This window comes from Leopardus geoffroyi, chromosome B1 (genome assembly GCF_018350155.1).
Source record: "Leopardus geoffroyi isolate Oge1 chromosome B1, O.geoffroyi_Oge1_pat1.0, whole genome shotgun sequence".
In the NCBI taxonomy this organism is placed as follows: domain Eukaryota; kingdom Metazoa; phylum Chordata; class Mammalia; order Carnivora; family Felidae; genus Leopardus; species Leopardus geoffroyi.
Window position 1 is genome coordinate 184,196,447 of NC_059327.1, and position 19,630 is coordinate 184,216,076.

At 37.2% G+C, this 19,630-nt stretch overlaps 1 protein-coding gene across 3 annotated transcripts in view; it reads right to left on the reverse strand.

Annotated features, from left to right (window-relative positions):
• The window catches only part of TBC1D19 (TBC1 domain family member 19), a 147,650-nt gene extending 128,244 nt beyond the window's left edge, over window positions 1–19,406 (reverse strand). Inside the window, exon 1 of one of the 3 annotated variants that reach the window (XM_045474319.1) lies at window positions 19,156–19,406. In XM_045474319.1, coding sequence (XP_045330275.1) covers window positions 19,156–19,254 — 99 coding nt within the window. In that variant the 5' untranslated portion in view covers window positions 19,255–19,406. The remainder of the gene's footprint in view (window positions 1–19,155) is intronic. The other 2 variants (XM_045474321.1, XM_045474320.1) reach the window with 2 other exon arrangements.
• Between the last annotated feature and the right edge of the window lie 224 nt (window positions 19,407–19,630).

Genomic DNA, 19,630 nt, shown 5'->3' on the forward strand with positions numbered 1-19,630 from the left:
CAGCATTATTCACAATAACTAAAATGTGGAAGCAACCCAAGTGTCCACAGACAAATGGATAAGCAAAATATGATATGTACACACAATGAAATACTACTCAACCCTTAAAAAGGAAGAAAGTTCTAACACATCTACAACATGGATGAACCTTGAGAACATTATGCTAAGTGAAGGTAAGCCAGTCACAAAAAGAGAAATACTATATGATTTTACATATATGAAGTGCTTACAACAAATTCAAAGTCAACAAAGTCAAATTCATAGAAACAGAAAGTAGAATGGTGGTTGCCAGGGGCGATGGGGAAGGTGGGAATGGAGAGTTAGCGTTTAGGGGGTACCAAGTTCTCGTTTGGGATAATGAAAAAGTTCTGGAGATGGATGGTTTAGTGATGGTCACAAAGCAATGTGAATTAATGAATGTCACCAAACTACACACTTAAAAAGGGTTCAAATGGTAAATTTTATGCATATTTTACCACAATAAAAATTATTTATTAATTCATTTAAAAATAACAATATAAACCCATTATATATTAGCCTAAATATTTTTATTTAAAAAAAACCTGTATTTTCAGAAACAGAAATTCGTGAGAAAAAGAGGCACTGTTTTACATTTCTACAAATCTTTGATGTTTGGCTTAATTGAATACAGCTGGATTCTTCAATCTGCTGTGATATTCCATCTGTGGCACTGTTATTTTGGTTGATGTGTATGAAAAAAATCAGTGTCACACAGAGATGTAACTGGAAAGAGGAGAGTATTTTAATATCCTTTTCAGATATTGTAGATATTCTCCTTTAATAGTATAAATAGTATACCAAAATTTGACTAGTACTTACCTAAAAATTAGTTGCAATATGGAATCTGAACATCAATAAACTTTTTATGTTTTATTACATAAACATGCACCATTTTGCCTTGTACTTTAAACCATTCTTCTACCTATACATGATTTCATAACATTATGCATTGATCGTTTTGAATATATGAAGTGATGCAGTAGATCAAAAACACTTTATCAAAAAACATCAAAAAGTAACATTCTTTAACATCACCGTCAATATCATCAGAAAAGTGTTTAAATATTGGGAAGCCATCAATTTCACAGTGGTGGATTCAAGCTTGAATTTTATCATTGGCAAGAGATAATAGTTTTCCTTGAAATAACAGGTCAATGTTGCTCATTTTAGAGAAAATATCAGCCCAAGTCCGAATGACAATAGTTTGTCAATTGCTCTTTCAAGTAAAAATGGTGTTTCACTTAAAAAGGAGTAGAAGGAGCTGGGCAATTCATCTCATATCTCAACGGCAGGAATACTTTTTTCTGGATAATCATATTTCAATACACAGCAGAAGTGTCTTATGCATACTTTCTATTTCCTCAAAAAGAATATTGTAAAAATGTGTATTCAAGGAAATGAGATTTAATAAAATTAATAATTGTTTACTGTTTCATCAAGGACATTCAAGTAAAACTGACTTTTTTTTTAACCGTGACTATTCAGTGGTGAAGAATACAATGACTACTTTGGTACTACTTTGGAATGAGTTTGGTACCAGTTCCCGGTTTGGAGCTAAGACACTGGCAGTTAAACCCATCACCATTGCTTCTGTGCTGATGCAAATGTTAGCACAATAAGCTTTTTAATGGTTGTATTATATAAAATAATTTTGACCTGAAAGGGTCTTAGGGGCCACTGGAGATCCACAGACCATACTTTAAGAATCACTGTGCTAGACTTTAGCTTTCTTGAGGACAGCTGTCTTTCACAATTAGATATTTGCCCTGCCATACAGATGAGTCACTCCAATAAAATGTATCCCTAGTAATAACTCTTTTTCTGGAAAAGACACCCAATTTAGATTCTTCTGGGTAGTCAAGGGAGGGGAAAAAGTTTCTCTTGAGCCTGAAAGATCTTGACTGTCTTCAGCTCAAAACAGTCCATGTACCAGTGCGGCACATTTTGGAGAGACTTGTTCTGAACTCCTTCACTCTCAGGAAGTGTCCTACAACAGAAAACTTCTTGCTGTGCCTACATTGGGAATTCACTCCAAATTTCCATCTTGAGTGCTACCTAAACCTTCTCTGTCCTGAGCTGTGTCCTTTCAGTCCTTTCAGTATATTTATATCCTACTTATTTACAGTCTTCTTTCAATAATTAATTGAACACTTCCTATGTGCCAGTTGCTGAACATAAAAGAAAAGACATCATTCTCCTTCACTCAAGGAACTCACAAGGTATTGAGGGACATAAAAAGCTGGGGTGCCTAGCTGGTTCAGTCAGTAGAGCATGCGACTCTTGATCTCAGGGTCATGAGTTCGAGCCCCATGTTGGGTGTAGAGATTACTTAGAATTTTTTTTTTAAAAGAAAAAGTGTGATAAATAAGTGCTCTTTCCCACATCAATCTGCAAACATGCTTATCATTAATATCACTGTTTTAGATTTTATCTAATTTCCTCCATCACCACAGAAGAGAGGTTTGATAAAAACATGTTGAATTGGGTATCCCCAGTCCTTCCTAATACTTTTGGTTCTTTCCAGAACTGTAGACCATCTCTGTTTCTAAAATGCAAGTAGTCCCAGTGGACATGCATTGTAGCCAGGAATGAGTTTTAGTTACTAATTGGAAATTTTGGCTCTGTGCAAGCTGACCATGCCTTACAATCTGTGTTGTATAATTCAAGCCCTGCTCTGGGTTCTCTCACCTGAAGATGTAGCCCTCCTTGGTTTTCTTTTGCTGACGTCCCACAGCTGACTCACTTCTCTGCTACCACTGGGTGTCTTATCCCCCTTATTCCATATCTTCTTAGCTTCCTTTCATAACACACTTAATGACTGAACCAGTCTTCAGTTCACATTTAGTAACCAATCTTTTCCCTCTCACTTCAGCTTGGCCTTCCCTAATTCAAAAATCCTACATGATCTTCTCTAATCAATCCGGTGCTGAAATAAAATGCAAAGAGATATACTTACTCAAAGCAAACCCATATGTTAATAGTTATCTTACCCCTCAAGTACATAAATTCTATAAGACGTTCCTTATTTTGAAATTCTATACACCACAATTCATGTCTTCACTGTTTTTAGAAGGTAGGGGAGGGACAGCAAAGTATCCCCCAAATTGAGAAGGCACTTTGAGAACAGAAATGAAACCCCACAAAGTTTACACAGAGTTTTACCGGGTAACTTACTGCCAGGGCGGATCAGGCAGACGACGATTCAGGTGCTGTATATTTATTCTCCATAAAGTTAGACCTTAGTGTGACCTTAGGTTTTATAGCATAACAGGATGTGTAGGACACTGTAGTGAGATCAAAGAGTCTGCATGCCCCTAATTGACAGCTAAACTTTAGATCTTGTGGCACAACTGTGCATCGGGAAAGAGAAAAATTATGTTATGTTTAATGGATTCATGAGAGGTCAAAGCAACCCTCCCCTCATCCTAGCCTTGGTAGGCATTTCTAAGTTTTATATATATTAATCCCCAAGGGGCCAGGAACACGTAACCCCAGGAGAGGTGATCCAGTGAACATGAACAAAATGAAGGGCCAAAGATGGAGTCAGTATTGTCATCACTCCTACAATTGTCTTACTTTCCAGGATTAAAGGACACAACAAACGCCAAGACAGATATGGGTAAGGATGATACTCTTCCCTGGTTCACACACCAAACACCATCAGAGTCCCTAAATTATTAATTTATATATCAACTGTAGTCAATCTGAAGCTTAACCATATATATGCCATATCCCACCCTAGAGGGAAAAAAAAAAAAAAAGACAGAAGACAGTAAGCCCTACTCAACGTTTATTTATTTTTGGGACAGAGAGAGACAGAGCATGAACGGGGGAGGGGCAGAGAGAGAGGGAGACACAGAATCGGAAACAGGCTCCAGGCTCTGAGCCATCAGCCCATAGCCTGACGCGGGGCTCGAACTCACGGACCGCGAGATCGTGACCTGGCTGAAGTCGGACGCTTAACCGACTGCGCCACCCAGGCGCCCCAGTAAGCCCTACTCATGGCACAGGCCTATCAATACCGATATATGTTCTATCTATACATGTCTTAAAGAAAATATATTTAATTAAAATCTATTTAAATCCACGAAATATTCATTTCTCTATAATAAATGATAAATGAATGCCAGTTCCTTCTCTCCTTTTTATGATCTCTAAATTCTCTCTATATGTATATATTTCTGATAATGATAAATAAAAAACAATATTTGAGATATAATTCCATAAGGTTTTTAGTGAGGGACACTAGCACTGAGATGCTCTGGGGTTCTGAACTTATGACAACATCCTATCAGTTATATTATTCCTTCCCTCTCCAAAGCCTATCTTCTTTCAGTTTCCTTCCTTTTACAATTCTATTATTCATAATAACAATCTGAGCAACAAGACTTATTAAACACTTAATGGAATGGAAATAACATTTGAGGTTTTACACAACATCCATTTTAAATACAAGTAATGAATGATACAAAATAACAATGTTGATCTTGGTGCTAAATATCAAATTTGAATTAAGCTATCACTCTAGTGTCTAGAGGATGAGCGAGCAAATTCAATTTTAAGATGGAAGTTGACCTGGGGTGCCTGGGTGGTTCAGTCGGTTGAGCATCCAACTTTTGATTTTGGCTCAGGTCATGATCTCAGGGTCGTGAGATCAAGCCCTGCATCAGGCTCCATGCTGAGTGTGGAGTCTGCTTAAGATTCTCTCTCTCTCTCTACCCCTGCCCCTCTCCCCTGCTCGCACTCTCTAGCTCTTAAAACCACCACCAACAACAAAACAAAAAAACAAAAAAAACAAACAGGTGCAGGTTGACTTTATAACAAAATAACTCAGGAAAACTCAGAAATCAAAAAACATAACCTCTTTCCAGAAACACAAAATTCCATGTTACCAGGCTAAGATCTTAGATAATTAAACTTTAATCTACAAAAGAATACATTAAAATTCACTTTAATTATAATGTTAAAAAAGAAGTGCTAATGGTGGGGGGAAAGTCTAAAAATCATTTATATTTGTCTTTGAAATATTCGGTGCGATTTTAGTTTTCTAATTAAGTTGAACCAACACTGTTCTAGCACTTCCAGAGTATACTCAGACAAAATGAAGACAGTACGGAAAATGCTGGGGGCAGAAAACTGCCCTCATGGTTAAAATTGTAAAGGCACGTAACAAATAAACAGTCACTTGTTTAAAAGCATGTTATTAAAACTGATTGTCAAGTTGCCTTTTAAGAGTTAGCTTATTTCTATTAAATATCTGCAGTAGAGAATATACGCTAAGGGAAAGTTGGTATTACATATTTTTTCAAGTCCAAGATTACTTTAATATTAAAACATCTATAATTATATTCTTTTAAAGTATAAATCTATAACATTACATCTTTTACTTTATGTATCACAAGAACCAGCCAAATGTAAGTTGAGTTCCCATGAACTCATCATCTCCTTACCCTGCTTTATCTTTCTTTCTCTTACCTTGCCCTATTTTTTATTATACCGAAGCAATTTACTGATGTTACATTATCCTTTATTTAAAATTCCAAGACCTGGGGCGCCTGGGTGGCTCAGTGGGTTGAGCATCCGACTTAGGCTCAGGTCATGATCTCACCATTCCCGTGTTCAAGCCCCATGTCTGGCTCTGTGTTGACAGCTCAGAGCTTGGAGCCTGTTTCGGATTCTATGTCTCCCTCTCTGTCTCTGCCCCTTCCTCACTCGTGCTCTCTCTCAAAAATAAATAAGCATTAAAAAATTAAAAAATAAAGCAAAATAAAATAAAATTCCAAGACCTGAAAAGCTTTGAAAAACAAAGTCTTTTCATAAAGACTTGATTGATTGAATTGATAGCATAATGGGTCCTGACTTGAACTCACTTAGTGGCAAAATCTGATCTGACCTGAATTGACATGAGACTATTTATAGTCCTTATTTATCACACTTAGTATGAAAATTCACACATTTTGCTGCAGAAATATTAATTTACATAATTACAAGGTGCTACAAGACCATGGTAGGGATAGTAAATAACATAGAATATGCATGAATTACCTTTATAAAATTAGAAAAAAATTTGAATTCCAAAACATATCTGGCCCTGGGTTTTAGATAAAAGACTGTGGACCTGTATTTATTTGTAATACTATCATTTCTTCATGATAGCAGAACTTTATTTTATTCACTGTTGTATCCCCAGGGAGTAGAATTGTGCCCAACATATACTAAATGCTCAATAAATACTTATTGAATAATCAAATAAAAAACCATATTTAATTAATATAAATGGAGTTCAAAATAGAAAGAGACAAAAATACTTCCTTGGGACAGTAATCTCCAAATAAGGTTATATCCTACACAGGTCTTGAATCTCTTATTTGCAATTCTGAAATACGAACAGCTTTGAAAACAAAGAATTTGTCATCATTGCTTATTTTCTAGAACTTGAAGTTTTCTTATAAATTAAGAAACAATTATTAACTTATTAGAGCTCAAGCTTGAATAAAAAAAAATCCTTAAAGGAAACACATTTTCAAAGAAAAGCAGAGTCTCGTGTAAGACTTTGAACTCCTTATAAGTAAAGATGCTTCCAGCAATCTTTTATCGCCCAGTAAAGTATCTGGCACACAGTAGCTACTCCACATATGCTGTTCAAGTTAACATTAAAAAGGAAGAATCTGATAAATATCATATGACTTCACTCCTATGTGGAATCTGAGAAACAAAAAAGATGAACATAGGGGAAGGGAAGCAATAATAAGATAAAAACAGAGAGGGAGGCAAACTGTAAGAGAATCTTTTTTTTTTTGTTTTTAATTTTTTTTTTCAACGTTTTATTTATTTTTGGGACAGAGAGAGACAGAGCATGAACGGGGGAGGGGCAGAGAGAGAGGGAGACACAGAATCGGAAACAGGCTCCAGGCTCCGAGCCATCAGCCCAGAGCCCGACGCGGGGCTCGAACTCAAGGACCACGAGATCGTGACCTGGCTGAAGTCGGACGCTTAACCGACTGCGCCACCCAGGCGCCCCTGTAAGAGAATCTTAAGAGAACAAACTGAGGGTTGCTTGGAGGGGTGTTGGGTGGGGGATGGGCTAAGTGGGTGATGGGCACTAAGGAGAGCATTTGTTGGGATGAGCACTGGGTGTTATATGTAAGTGAGGAATCACTAAATTCTACTTCTGAAACCATTATTACACTATCTGCTAACTAACTTGGACTTAAATAAAACTTAAAAAATATTAAAAAGAAAACTCTAGATTTATTCTATTTCCTAAATACATGTTGAGCACCTGGCTCACGCAGTCATTTTGCTAGGTGTAGGATAGAGCAGAACAATGCAGACATACTCTCTTCCTGCTTTCATGAAACTTACACTTTAATGAGGAAAGCAGACATTTCAAAAATAAATACAGGGGCACCTGGGGGCTCAGTCAGTTAAGCACCCAACTTCAGCTCAGGTCACAATCTCCTGGTTCATGAGTTTGAGCCCTGCATTGGGTTCTCTGCTGTCAGCTCAGAACCTGCTTCAGATCCTCTGTCTCCCTCTCTGCCCCTCCCCACTCTCTCTCTCTCTCAAAAATAAACAAACCAAAAAATAAAATAAAATAAAAAATAAATGCAGGTGTGATAAATATTACAAAAAAAAAAAAAAAACTTCCAGGTACTACAAGCCACTAAACTGGGAGGTTATGTGAGACCTACAAAGCTTGGATGGTCATGGCTGAAAGAGTAGAGTGAAGAACAGTATCACCAAGCTTTGTAGGCATAATCAAGGATTTTGAACATTTTTCGAAGGGCCCTAATAAGCAGTGAGGGTATTAAGCAATCTTACTTGGACTTTCAAGGAATGCTCAGGCTTATGTTTACCGAGAACTTACTATGTGCCAGGCATATTATCTTGTTCAATCCTCACAAATGAGACTTATATTTCCAAGTTGATGGAGGAGCTGATCAGCAGACCTGCAGAGAACGACTAGTAAAGCCTGGGAGCAAAATCAACTATCTGAAGGCAGAAGAGAGTTGCTGAGAGAACAAGAACTAAAGTAACAGAAAGGGAAACATCTTGAGAGATGAACTGGTGTCTATAGCCATGTCTTCCCTGGAATCATTCTGAGCATAGACAAGAGGCTGAGAATCAATACCAACCCAGTACAAAGTAGGGCTACCAACAGTGGACAGAGAAATAAGGAGAGCTTTGCCCCAGACTTGGAGGTCTTAAGCACATAGCTGTGATTTGTCCTCAAGAAATTTTTTTGAATACTGGGATTCTGCAGAGTAGAAAGCTAAAAACCTAAGCAGGAAACCTCTGAAAAGTTTTTTTAAGTCTGACAAGAAAAAGATTAGACGTTGGGACCCAAAGGGAAAAGGACCTCTAGAATACATCAAATTCTCCGTTGAAACCCTTGGAGAGCCAGGAAAAAAAAAAAGAGGAAGATTGAGCCTAAGAGTCTAAAACTCAGCCTCAATACAGAACATTCCCTAATTGGGTTATGGTAACCAGTCATAAGACTATCTCCCCAGTGGAGAAGAGGGTGAATCCTCAATAAAGTTAGATATCATCTAGAAGCTTTACAGTTTTTTGTACACAATGTCTAGCATCAAATAAAAATTTACTAGTCACACCAACAGACAAAATTAAATAAACAAAGCTAAGAGAAAACACCATAAACAGATATCTACACGTGATCTAGATATTGGTGTTAACTGACAAGGACTTTAAAATAATTATGAATTATATGTTTTTTGAAAAAGAGGAAAAAATGGACAAAATAGATGAAAAGCAGATAATTTTACCTGAGAACTGGAAACCATAAAGAAGAAACATCTGGAAATTTTGAACTGAAAAATACACCATGTGAATAAGAACGCATTAGATGGATTCACCAGGAGATGTGAAAATAGCCTCAACAGGATTAGTGAAGTGGAGGGTGAAAAGAAAAGATCCACATTGATGCACAGAGAAAAAAAAATAATGCAAAACACAGAAAAAGAGTACTGGAGACAAGTGGGATTCAGTGAAAAGTCTAACATGTATAAATTGAAGTCTCAGAAAGAGAGGAGAGAGAAAATGTGGCAGAATAAATACTGGAACAAATAATGGCCAAGAATTTTCCAAAACTGGTGAAAAGATATCAACCCCAGATTTAATAAGCCCCACAAACTCAAACCAGAATAAATTAAATAATAATAATGCAAACAACAACAATATAAACAACAATACAATAATTCAAACAACAAATAATAAAACAAACAAATAATAATAACACACCAGAGCACATTTTAACAAAACTACCAAACACCAAAGACATAAACGTTAAAAGCAGTCAGGGTATGCTGGGGTGGGGGGCATACCAGTGGATAACAAAAAAATTAATGTCTGGCTTCATAAAACAGACACCAAAATCCCCCCCCAAAAAAAGTCTCAACATGGCTGAAAAAAAAATTACTACCAACTTTGAAAGCTATATGCATAAAAAAATCCTTCAATAATGAAGATGAAATAAAGACATCATCAGACAAATATAACTGAAGAATTCATCACCAAGAAACTAAAAATAGTTATAATAAAAGAAAAATAATCTCAGGGTAAATATGGAAATATAGAAGGAAATGAGCAAAAAAAGGATAAAAATGTCATTAAATATGAGTAAATATGGACTATTGATGCTACAAAACAATAATAGCAATGTCTTGAGGGATTTAAACTACACACAAAAGGCATGGCAAAAATAACAAAAGGAAAAAGCCATAAATGAGTAAAGTGTTCTAAGTTCTAGAATTATATAAAAGGGAACTAGTAAAAGTAATAATTTATTTGAGATTTATGCATTACATATATAATTGATATGAGATTAATCAAAAATAAATTTTGTAACATCTAGGGTAGCTATTTAAAGAACAGTAAAACAATGTGTAACTAACACATTAACAGAGAGAAAAATAATAAAACATTTGAATAACAGTTGAATAATCAGAAAAATAAAGAAAACATAATATAAAGCAAATAGATCAATTAAAAAAACAAATATTAAGACAGGAATTACAAATGCAATATATCAGTAAATTCATTGAATGTAAATAGACTAAACAATACAACTAAAAGACAATGGCTGTGGGGCTCCGGGGTGGCTCAGTCAGTTAAGCGTCCAACTTCGGCTCAGGTTATGATCTCACGGTACATGAGTTCAAGCCCCACGTCAGTCTCTGTGCTGACAGCTCAAAGTCTGGCGCCTGCTTCAGATTCTGTATCTCCTCTCTCTCTGTGCCCCTCCCCTGCTCACTCTCTGTCTCTCTCTCAAAAATAAACATTAAAAAATTTTTTTAAAAAAGACAATGGTTATTAGACTGGATTTAAAAAATAACTATATTTTGCCAATGGTTTCAACAGACACATCTTAAATACAGTCACAGAAAGGGTGAAAATAAAAGTATGGTAAAAGTCATACTATGCAACCACTAACCAAAGAAAGCTAGTATAGGTACACTAACATCAGCAAAACAGATTTTAAGGCAAAAAATTCACTAGAAATAAAGGACATTTCATAATGACTAAGGGGTTAGGCCATCTAGAAGATATCACAATATAAATCTTATACAACCAATAAAATAGCCTTAAAATATAGAAAGCAAAAAACTGAGTGTTAAAGACATAGAAAAAGATACAATCACGGTGGGAGATTTTAACATATTTCTTTCAATAGCTGATAAAATAAGCAGAAAAAATTCAGTAAGATTATAGAAAAGGTGAACAGCATAATTAACAAGTAGACCTCAGTGGCATATCTCATTGAACCAACAGTGACAGTATACACATTTTTTCCTAGTGCACATGGAACACTTAGCAAAATGGATTATATACTGGGTTATAAAGCAAGTCCCTAAAATTTTACATAAATAGAATATCTCAAGTGCTTAGAAACTAAGCAATATACTTTAGAATACCCTTGGGTCAAATTTAAAATTACAAAAAATATTATAAAATATTTTGAATGAAAGGATAATGAAAATATGATTCATTAAAACTGTGGGATACAGTTAAAGTAGTGCATAGAGGGAAAAGTATAACCTTAAATACATATTTTAGAAACAAAGAATGGTTTCAAGTCCTTGATATATACTTCCAGTTCAAGAAACTAATAACAACAGAAACCAAACAACCAAAACCAGAACAAAACAAAACAAAACAAAAACCCAGCAAATCAATCCTAAAGAAAGTGAGAAGCAATTAATAATAAAGATATGATACAAATTTAAGGCAAAATCAGCAAAGCCGAAATTGTTTTTGATGAGATTAATCAACTGAGAGACCCCTAGCAAAACTGTTCAAACACACACACCACACATGCATGCACACAAATTACCACTATCAGAAATTGTATTAGAATTTTCAGACATTAAAAAGAAATATAAGGTTGGGAATGCAAGCTGGTGCAGCCACTCTGGAAAACAGTATGGAGGTTCCTCAAAAAACTAAAAATAGAACTACCCTACGACCCAGCAATTGCACTACTAGGCATTTATCCACGGGATCCAGGTATGCTGTTTCAAAAGGACACATGCACCCCCATGTTTATAGCAGCACTATCAACAATAGCCAAAGTATGGAAAGAGCCCAAATGCCCATCGATGGATGAATGGATAAAGAAGATGTGGTATATATATATATATATACACACACACACATACATACGATAGAGTATTACTTGGTAATCAAAAAGAATGAAATCTTGCCATTTGGAATTACGTGGATGGAACTGGAGGGTATTATGCTAAGTGAAATTAGTCAGTCAGAGAAAGACAAAAATCATATGACTTTACTCATATGAGGACTTTAAGAGACAAAACAGATGAACATAAGGGAAGGAAAACAAAAATAATATAAAAACAGGGAGGGGGACAAAACAGAAGAGACTCATAAATATGGAGAATAAACTGAGGGTTACTGGAGGAGTTGTGGGAGGGCGGATGGGCTAAATGGGTAAGGGGCACTAAGGAATCTAATCCTGAAATCATTGTTGCACTATATGCTAACTAATTTGGATGTAAATTTTAAAAAATAAAAAATAAAACAAGTTTAAAAAAAAAGAGATATAAGTTTATCATAAAAAAATTTAGGCAAATTCCCTGAAAAACACAACTTATCAAAACTCACAATAAAAGGAATAGAAAATCTTAATATTCCTATATCTATTAAAACTTAATGTTATTAAAAATCTTGCCAATATGATATTAAAGAATAAGAACGAAGTTGGAGGCCTGACACCACCCAACTTCAGCTTAGTACAAAGCTACTGAAATCAAGACAGTGTGGTAATGGTGAAAAATTAGACGAACAGATCAATGGAATAGATTAGAGATCCAGAAATACAAAAACAAACATAGCCAACTGATCTATGACAAAGGAGCAAATGCAATTTTTTGATTTTTTTTTTTGAAGAGCAAAGACAGTCTTTTCAACACGTCAACAAGTTGTCCTCAAACAATTTGACAGCCACATACAAAAAAAAAAAAATCTAGATACATACCTCATACCCTTCACAAAAATTAACTCAAAATGGATCACTGACCTAAATTCAAAGCCCAGAATTAGAAGACTTCTAAAAGATAACATAAGAGAAAACCTAACTGACCTTGGGCTTGTCAATTAATCTTTAGACACACCAAAAGCACAATCCATAAAAGAAAAAAATGATAAGTTGGATTCCATTAAAATTTAGTCTTCTTTGCAAAAGATATTGTTAAGAGAATGAAAAGACTAGCCCTCAATTGGAAGAAAATACTCGTAAAACACATAACGGATACAAAAAAAAACTGTACCCAAAATATATAACAAACTCTTAAAATTCAACAAGAAAGAACATACAATTTAAAAATGGGCAAAAGATCTGAACAGACACCTCACCAAAGAAGGTACACAGATCGCAAATACACATCTGAAATGATGCACAGTGTTATATGTCATTAAAGAACTGCAAATTAAAACAGCAGTAAGATTATCGCATCTATCAGAATGGTTAAAATCTAAAGCACGGGTAACACAAATGCTGGTGAAGATGTGGAGCAACAGAAACATTCACTTACTGCTAATGAGAGAGTAATATGGTACAGCCGCGTTAAAAGATAAGTTGTCAGTTTCCAGCAAAGTTCATCATAGTCTTATCATACACTCTAGCAGTTATGCTCCTTGGTATTTAACCAAGTGAGTTGGAAACTTATGTCAACACAAAAATCTACACAGGAATGTTTTACCAGTTTTAGCTGCCAAAACTTGGAAGCAACCAAGATGTCTTTCAATAGAATGTATAAATAAACTGTGATACATGCACATAATAGAATATTATTCCAAAGGGAAAAAACAGCTATCAAGCCACAAAGAGACATAGGGGAACATATTGCATATTACCAAGTGAAAGAAGCCAGTTTGAAAAGGCTACATACTGCATGAGTCCAACTATATGACATTCTCAAAGGTGAAACTATAGAGACAGAAAAGTCAGTGGTCACCAGGGGCTTGGGAGGAAAGGAGGGGGGGGGGTAGGTGGGACACAAAGGATTTTTAGGACAGTGCAACTGTTCTACAAGATACTGAAATAGTGACTATATGACATTATACATTTGTCAAAACCATTAGAACTGTACAACACAAAGAGTGAATCCTGATGTGAACTACAGATTTTATTTAATAACTGTATATCAATATTTATTCACCAATTGTAAAAAACGTACCACATTAATGCAAGATGTTAATAATAGGGGAAACTGTGTGCAAGGGAAATGGGAATATATGGGAATTCTGTTATCTTCTGCTCAGTTTGGCTGTAAACTTAAAACTATTCTAAACAGTAAAGTCTGCTAGGGGCTCCAGGGTGACTCAGTGGGTTGAGTGACCGACTCTTGATTTCAGCTCAAGTCATGATCCCAGGGTCATGTGCTCAAGCCCCAAGCAGGGCTCTGCACTGAGTGTGGAGGCTGCTTAAGATTCTCTCTCTCCCTCTCTGCCTCACTCCTCTGCTCACACTTTCTCTAAAAAAAAAAAAAAAAAAAAAAATACAAGGGCTACTGGGTGGCTCAGTTGGTTAAGCATCTAGCTCTTAGTTTTGGCTCAGGTCGTGATCTCCTGGTTTGTGGGTTTGAGTCTCATGTCGGGCTCCACACTGACAGCTTGTGTGCTCGCTCTCTCTCTCAAAATAAATAAATAAATAAATAAATAAATAAATAAATAAATAAATAAACAAACCTTAAAAAATAAAGTCTGCTAATTAAAAAAACAAAACAAACAAACAAAAAACAACCTTCCCCAAAGGAAGTCTAAGACACAGACTTCACTGGAGAATTCTTCCAAACACCTAAGAAAGAAAGAATACAATCTCATAACACTCTTACAGCAAACAAAAAATAAAAAAGGAGGGACCTCTTCTCTTACTCATTTCATCAGGTCAGCATAACCTTGATATAAAGCTTGTCAAAGACGTTACAAGAAAGGAAAATTACAGAGCAATTTTTCTCATGGACACAGATGTAATCCTTCAACATTTATTATTGGAGTTCTACTAATACACAGGATGTCGAAAGCCAGTACAAGAGCATGCCTCTCCCACCCTAACAATGAGAAAAAGTGGTATAATCTACCCAATCATAACTTTTGAACCCACCAGAAAATTGAGGTTGTAGGACAACCAAATGAATTAAATCTCAAAGAATAACAAGTCCCTCCAAGGACAGATGGGACTCCAAACTATTTTACTTTGGCAGAGCATAGGAGGAAAAGGAAACTACCACACAAGCAAGAAGAAATACAGCTAAAATTTTAACTATAGTAGACTGCATGTGGGGTAATATGTCCGTTTAGAATAACTAGGAGCTCAAAACACAAGGGGAATTTACACTCACTTTCATGCTCTTTTCCATGGGTCTCCCACCCAAGAGAATGGGGGCAGAGCAGAGAATGGGCAGAGAGCCCTTTTTCGTGACACAGGTGCACAGAAGGGATAAGCTGTCCCTCCAGCACAGGAATAAAACCATGCTACCTTCTCTAAACTCTCCTCTCACATGAGGAAATGACCTTAAACCTCTGAGAGAGGGTTCAGAAAACGTCGCACTCTAACGACAAGGCAATAATTGTTTCTGGGGGTGAGATAGACGCAAAAATGATCTTACTCATGGTAAAGTAAAAATCAATCAATCAATCAATCAATCAATCAATCAATCCAACTCTCTTGGGCCCAGGATCCTACACCAGTACAAAGCAGAAGTGAGCCAGCTCTAATGAGGGTCAGGAATCTCTCTTTCATCCATCATCTGCCACAGATACAAGGCAGAGTTCGGCTGCCAAGAAGAGAAGAAGAAGGAACACTGAGAAAGACCCATTCCCAAGGCAAATGGACTGTATATTAGAGAATGCCTGTATCTACCATGAGCTTAGGACTGAGTAACAACTTTCTACTGCTAAGAGAAAGATAAGAGTAGGGAGAGAGACTTCTCTCCGCGGCACAAGCAAGCAGAGGCAGATGAAAGCACAGGATGTAGTACAATGAGAAAACCCTTCCCGTAGTCCAGAACCCTTTCTAAGCACAAGATTACAGCAGCCCACCAAATTTGAAGCCTATCGTACACTGAAGCTATTGACAGTAGTAACAAAACCCAAGCCTAGCTTGACCCCCACTGTACTGACTTCCATACTCAGTAAGCCTCCGTACTCACTTGAACAAAATTGCCAATCTACTTGACCTAATTGACACTTACAGAATACCCAGAGCAGAATGCTCATTCTTTTCACATACATATGGAATATTCAACAAGTAAATAACCTGAACTGCCCTGAGTATATTTTTTACTTAACTTTTTTATTAAAAATGCTCCCACCAAGAAAACTCCAGGCCCCAGTGACCTTACTGGGAATCCTACCAAACATTTAAGAAGGAAAAGTATTAATTCTATACAAATGCTTCCAGAAAATAGGAAAGAGGGAACATTTCCCAACTCAGTTTATGAGATCAGCATTACCTGATAAAATTAGACAGTTTTATAAACTATACACCAATATTTTTCATGAAAATATCCACAAATTCTTCCACAAAATATTAACAAATTGAATAAAAAATGTATATGTGGATAATGCATCATAACTAAATGGAATTTATCTCAAGAATGCAAAATTGGTTCAACATTCAAAACCAATCAGTGTTGTTCACCATATCAACATGAGCATCTCTACAGACACAAGAAAAGTATCTAACAAAATTCAACATCCATTCATAATAAAACTCTGAGAAAACAAGGAATAAAAGAGAGCTTCCTCAACCTAATAGAACACATCTATATACCACTGCAGTAGAGGCACTAGCCAGTGCAACAAGACAAAAAAAAAGAAAGAATAAAAGGCATACAGACTGCAAGGAAGAAGTAAAATTGTCTTTATTCACATATGACACATGTGCTTGGAAAATCCTATGCAACCTACAAAAAGTGGTACTATAACTAACAAGCAAGTTTAGTGAGGTCACAAGATACAAGGTAAATATACAAATATCAATCATATTACTGCATACTGACAACAAACAAGTGGAAAATGAAATGAGAAAGAATTTATAATAGCATTTATAATAGCATCAAGAAAACAAGAAATACTTAGGGGAAAATCTAAACAAAATATGTGCAAGGTTTGTATACTGAATTATAAAACACCAACAAGAGAAAATAAAGAAAATAGAAATAAAGAGATAAAATGTGTTCATAGGCAGAAAATTCAATGTTGTTAACATGTCAATTCTGCCAAAATTGACCTACAGATTCAACATATTCCCAATCCAAATCCCAGTAAACTTTTTGTAGTAATTTGCAAGATGATTCTAAACTTTAAATGGAAAAACAAAGGATCTGGAAGAGCCAAAACAATTTTGAAAAAGAGGAACAAAGCTGGAAAACTAAATATCTGATTTCAAGACTTACTTTAAAGTTACAAAAATCAAAACAAATAGATCAGTGGAACAGATTAAGAGCCAGAAACAGTTGTGTGTGTGTGTGTGTGTGTGTGTGTGTGTGTGTGTGTTACTAAGTTAATTTTCAACAAAAGAACCAACGAAATTAGTGGAGAAAGGATAGGTAGTCAACAAATAGGTAATGGAAATAGGTACAATATTGGACATCTATCTATCTATACCAAAAAGTTAACTCAAGGGGTGCCTGGATGGCTCAGTCAGTTGAGCATCTGACTTCAAGTTCAGATCATGATCTCACAGTTGGTGGGTTCAATCCCCACGTTGGGCTCTGTGCTGACAGCTAGCTCAGAGCCAGGAACCTGCTTTGGATTCTGTGTCTCCCTCTCCCTCTGCCCCTCCCCTGCTTGCACTCTCTCTCTTTCTGTCTCTCTCTCTCTCTTTCTCTCTCTCTGAAATAAATAAAACATAAAAAATTTTTTTAAGTAACTCAAAATGCATCACATATATAAATGTAAAAACTAAAACCATAATACTTCTAGAACCAACCTTAGGAGAAACTTTTTGAGGCCTTGGGTTAGGCAAAGATTCATAGGCACAGCATAAAAACACAAATCACAAAAGAAGAAACTGATAAAAAAAAATTGCCATCAAAATAAAAAAAAGTCTTGCTCTTTGAAACATCCAGTTAAGGAAATGAAAAGATGAAGCCACAGATTGACAGAAAATATTTCCAAGATGCTTATCTGATAAAAGACTTGTGTCATATATAAGGAATACTTACAATTCAACAATGAAATAACAATTAAAAATTTTTAATGTTTATTCATTATTGAGAGACAGAGAGAGACAGAGCGCGAACATGGGAGGGGCAGAGAGAGGGGGAGACACAGAATCCCAAGCAGGTTCCAGGCTCTGAGCTAGCTGTCAGCACAGAGCCTGAGGCGGGGCTCGAACTCACGAGCTGTGAGATCACGGCCTCAGCGGAAGTCGGACGCCCAACTGATTGAGCCACGCAGGCGCCCCAACAAACAATTTTTTTTAATGGGCAAAAGATTTGCACAAACTACTTCATCAAAGAAGGTATTAACATATAGTAAGATGCTCAGTATTAGTCATAAAGGCAATGCAATTAAAACCACAACAGGATATCATTATGCTCCTACCAGAGGAGTGTAATTAATAAGTAAAAATGAATTAATAAAAACTAGTATCAAGTACTAGCAAGGGTGCAGAGCAACTGAAACCCTCATAACTGTTGGTGGAAATGCAAAGTAATAACAGCCACTCCGGAAAAGTTTGGCAGATTCTTACAGAATTAAACATACACTTAACCATGGAACTCAGGATTTCCACTCCTAGGTATTTATCCAAAAGAAAAGAAAGATATTCAAGCAAAAAGCTGTATCAAAATGTATATATCCGCTTTATTCATAACCTCTATAACCGAAAACGGCCCACAACTATAACTGAAAATGCCCAGCAACTAATGAGCGGATAAACAAACAGTACATCCAAACACTGAAATATTACTCAGCAATCAAAAGGAACAGAGTTAGTGAAATACCAAAATGTGAATAAATCTCAAAAGCCTTATGCCGAATGACAGAAACCAGACACACAACTTTACACACTGTACGACTCCATTTATAAGACATTCACACAAAAAGATCTCCTGATCAATCTCTGCCTCCAAAGAACTTGGCACGTTAGAAAATACTCAGGAAATGCCGGGTGGAGCGATGAAGTAAGAAATCACTGCAGAGAGGACAGAGTGCAAGAAGGTGACGGATTGCCGGAAAGCAAAAAGGCACCTGGCGGGGGGGGGGGGTGGGGGGGGTGGGGGGGGGCGTCCAAACCCACCCACAGGACGAAAAATGTGAGAGAAGACGTGGTCCAACGCATCGCTACTGATTCCAGCAGCTTAAAAAATTAGACCTTGGAAAGGGCTGCAGTATGAATGAAGAGCCTCGGCGCTCTCGGGCCTAAAGAAAGGCGGGATGCGCCCCACCCTCCTTTAAAAATCCACTACACCACGCGCGAGGCTGAGCCGGTGGAGTTTACACCTGCAAGGGAGGTTCCTCGGTGCCCGGGGGCCGAGCTGGGGAGACCAGAGGCGGGCTCCGGCTTGGGTGAGCGGGGTGCAGGAGACCAGGCATCGCCGCGGCCCCGCCCGTCTCCATCCTTCCCCACTCGGCCTCACTCACCCAGGCCTGCCGTTCCAACTGAGCGTACAAATTGGAGCCCTTGAGCTTTTGGACTATCTGGGCAATAACGAGAGAAAGATCCGACTCCTCCTGCAACATCTCCCCTGCCCTAGCCCGCCAAGCCGCGGGGACAGGCTGGCGCGGAGAGAACGGACTACGGGGTCCCACTCGGGGCCAGTGACACTTCTCCGGGACCTTCAGACGCCGGGACTCCTTCAGCGGGCGTTACCAGGCAACTGCCGGGCCGTGAGTCCGTTCCTCTCTGGTCCCCCCGGCGGCTCAAGGTCCCGGCGCTTGCGTTCCGCTGGCGGAAAAACGCCCCGGTTGGGGGTAGTTTTTCATGCCATTGTTCCTGCTTATTGTACCTCTTCCAGAGCTGCAGCGCCTCTGATGCGCAGGGGGAATTCAGAATCGTGTATTTTTGTGTTTTATTATAATGGATCCTTTCCTTTCCACCTTTCAGTCTCTGCAGAAA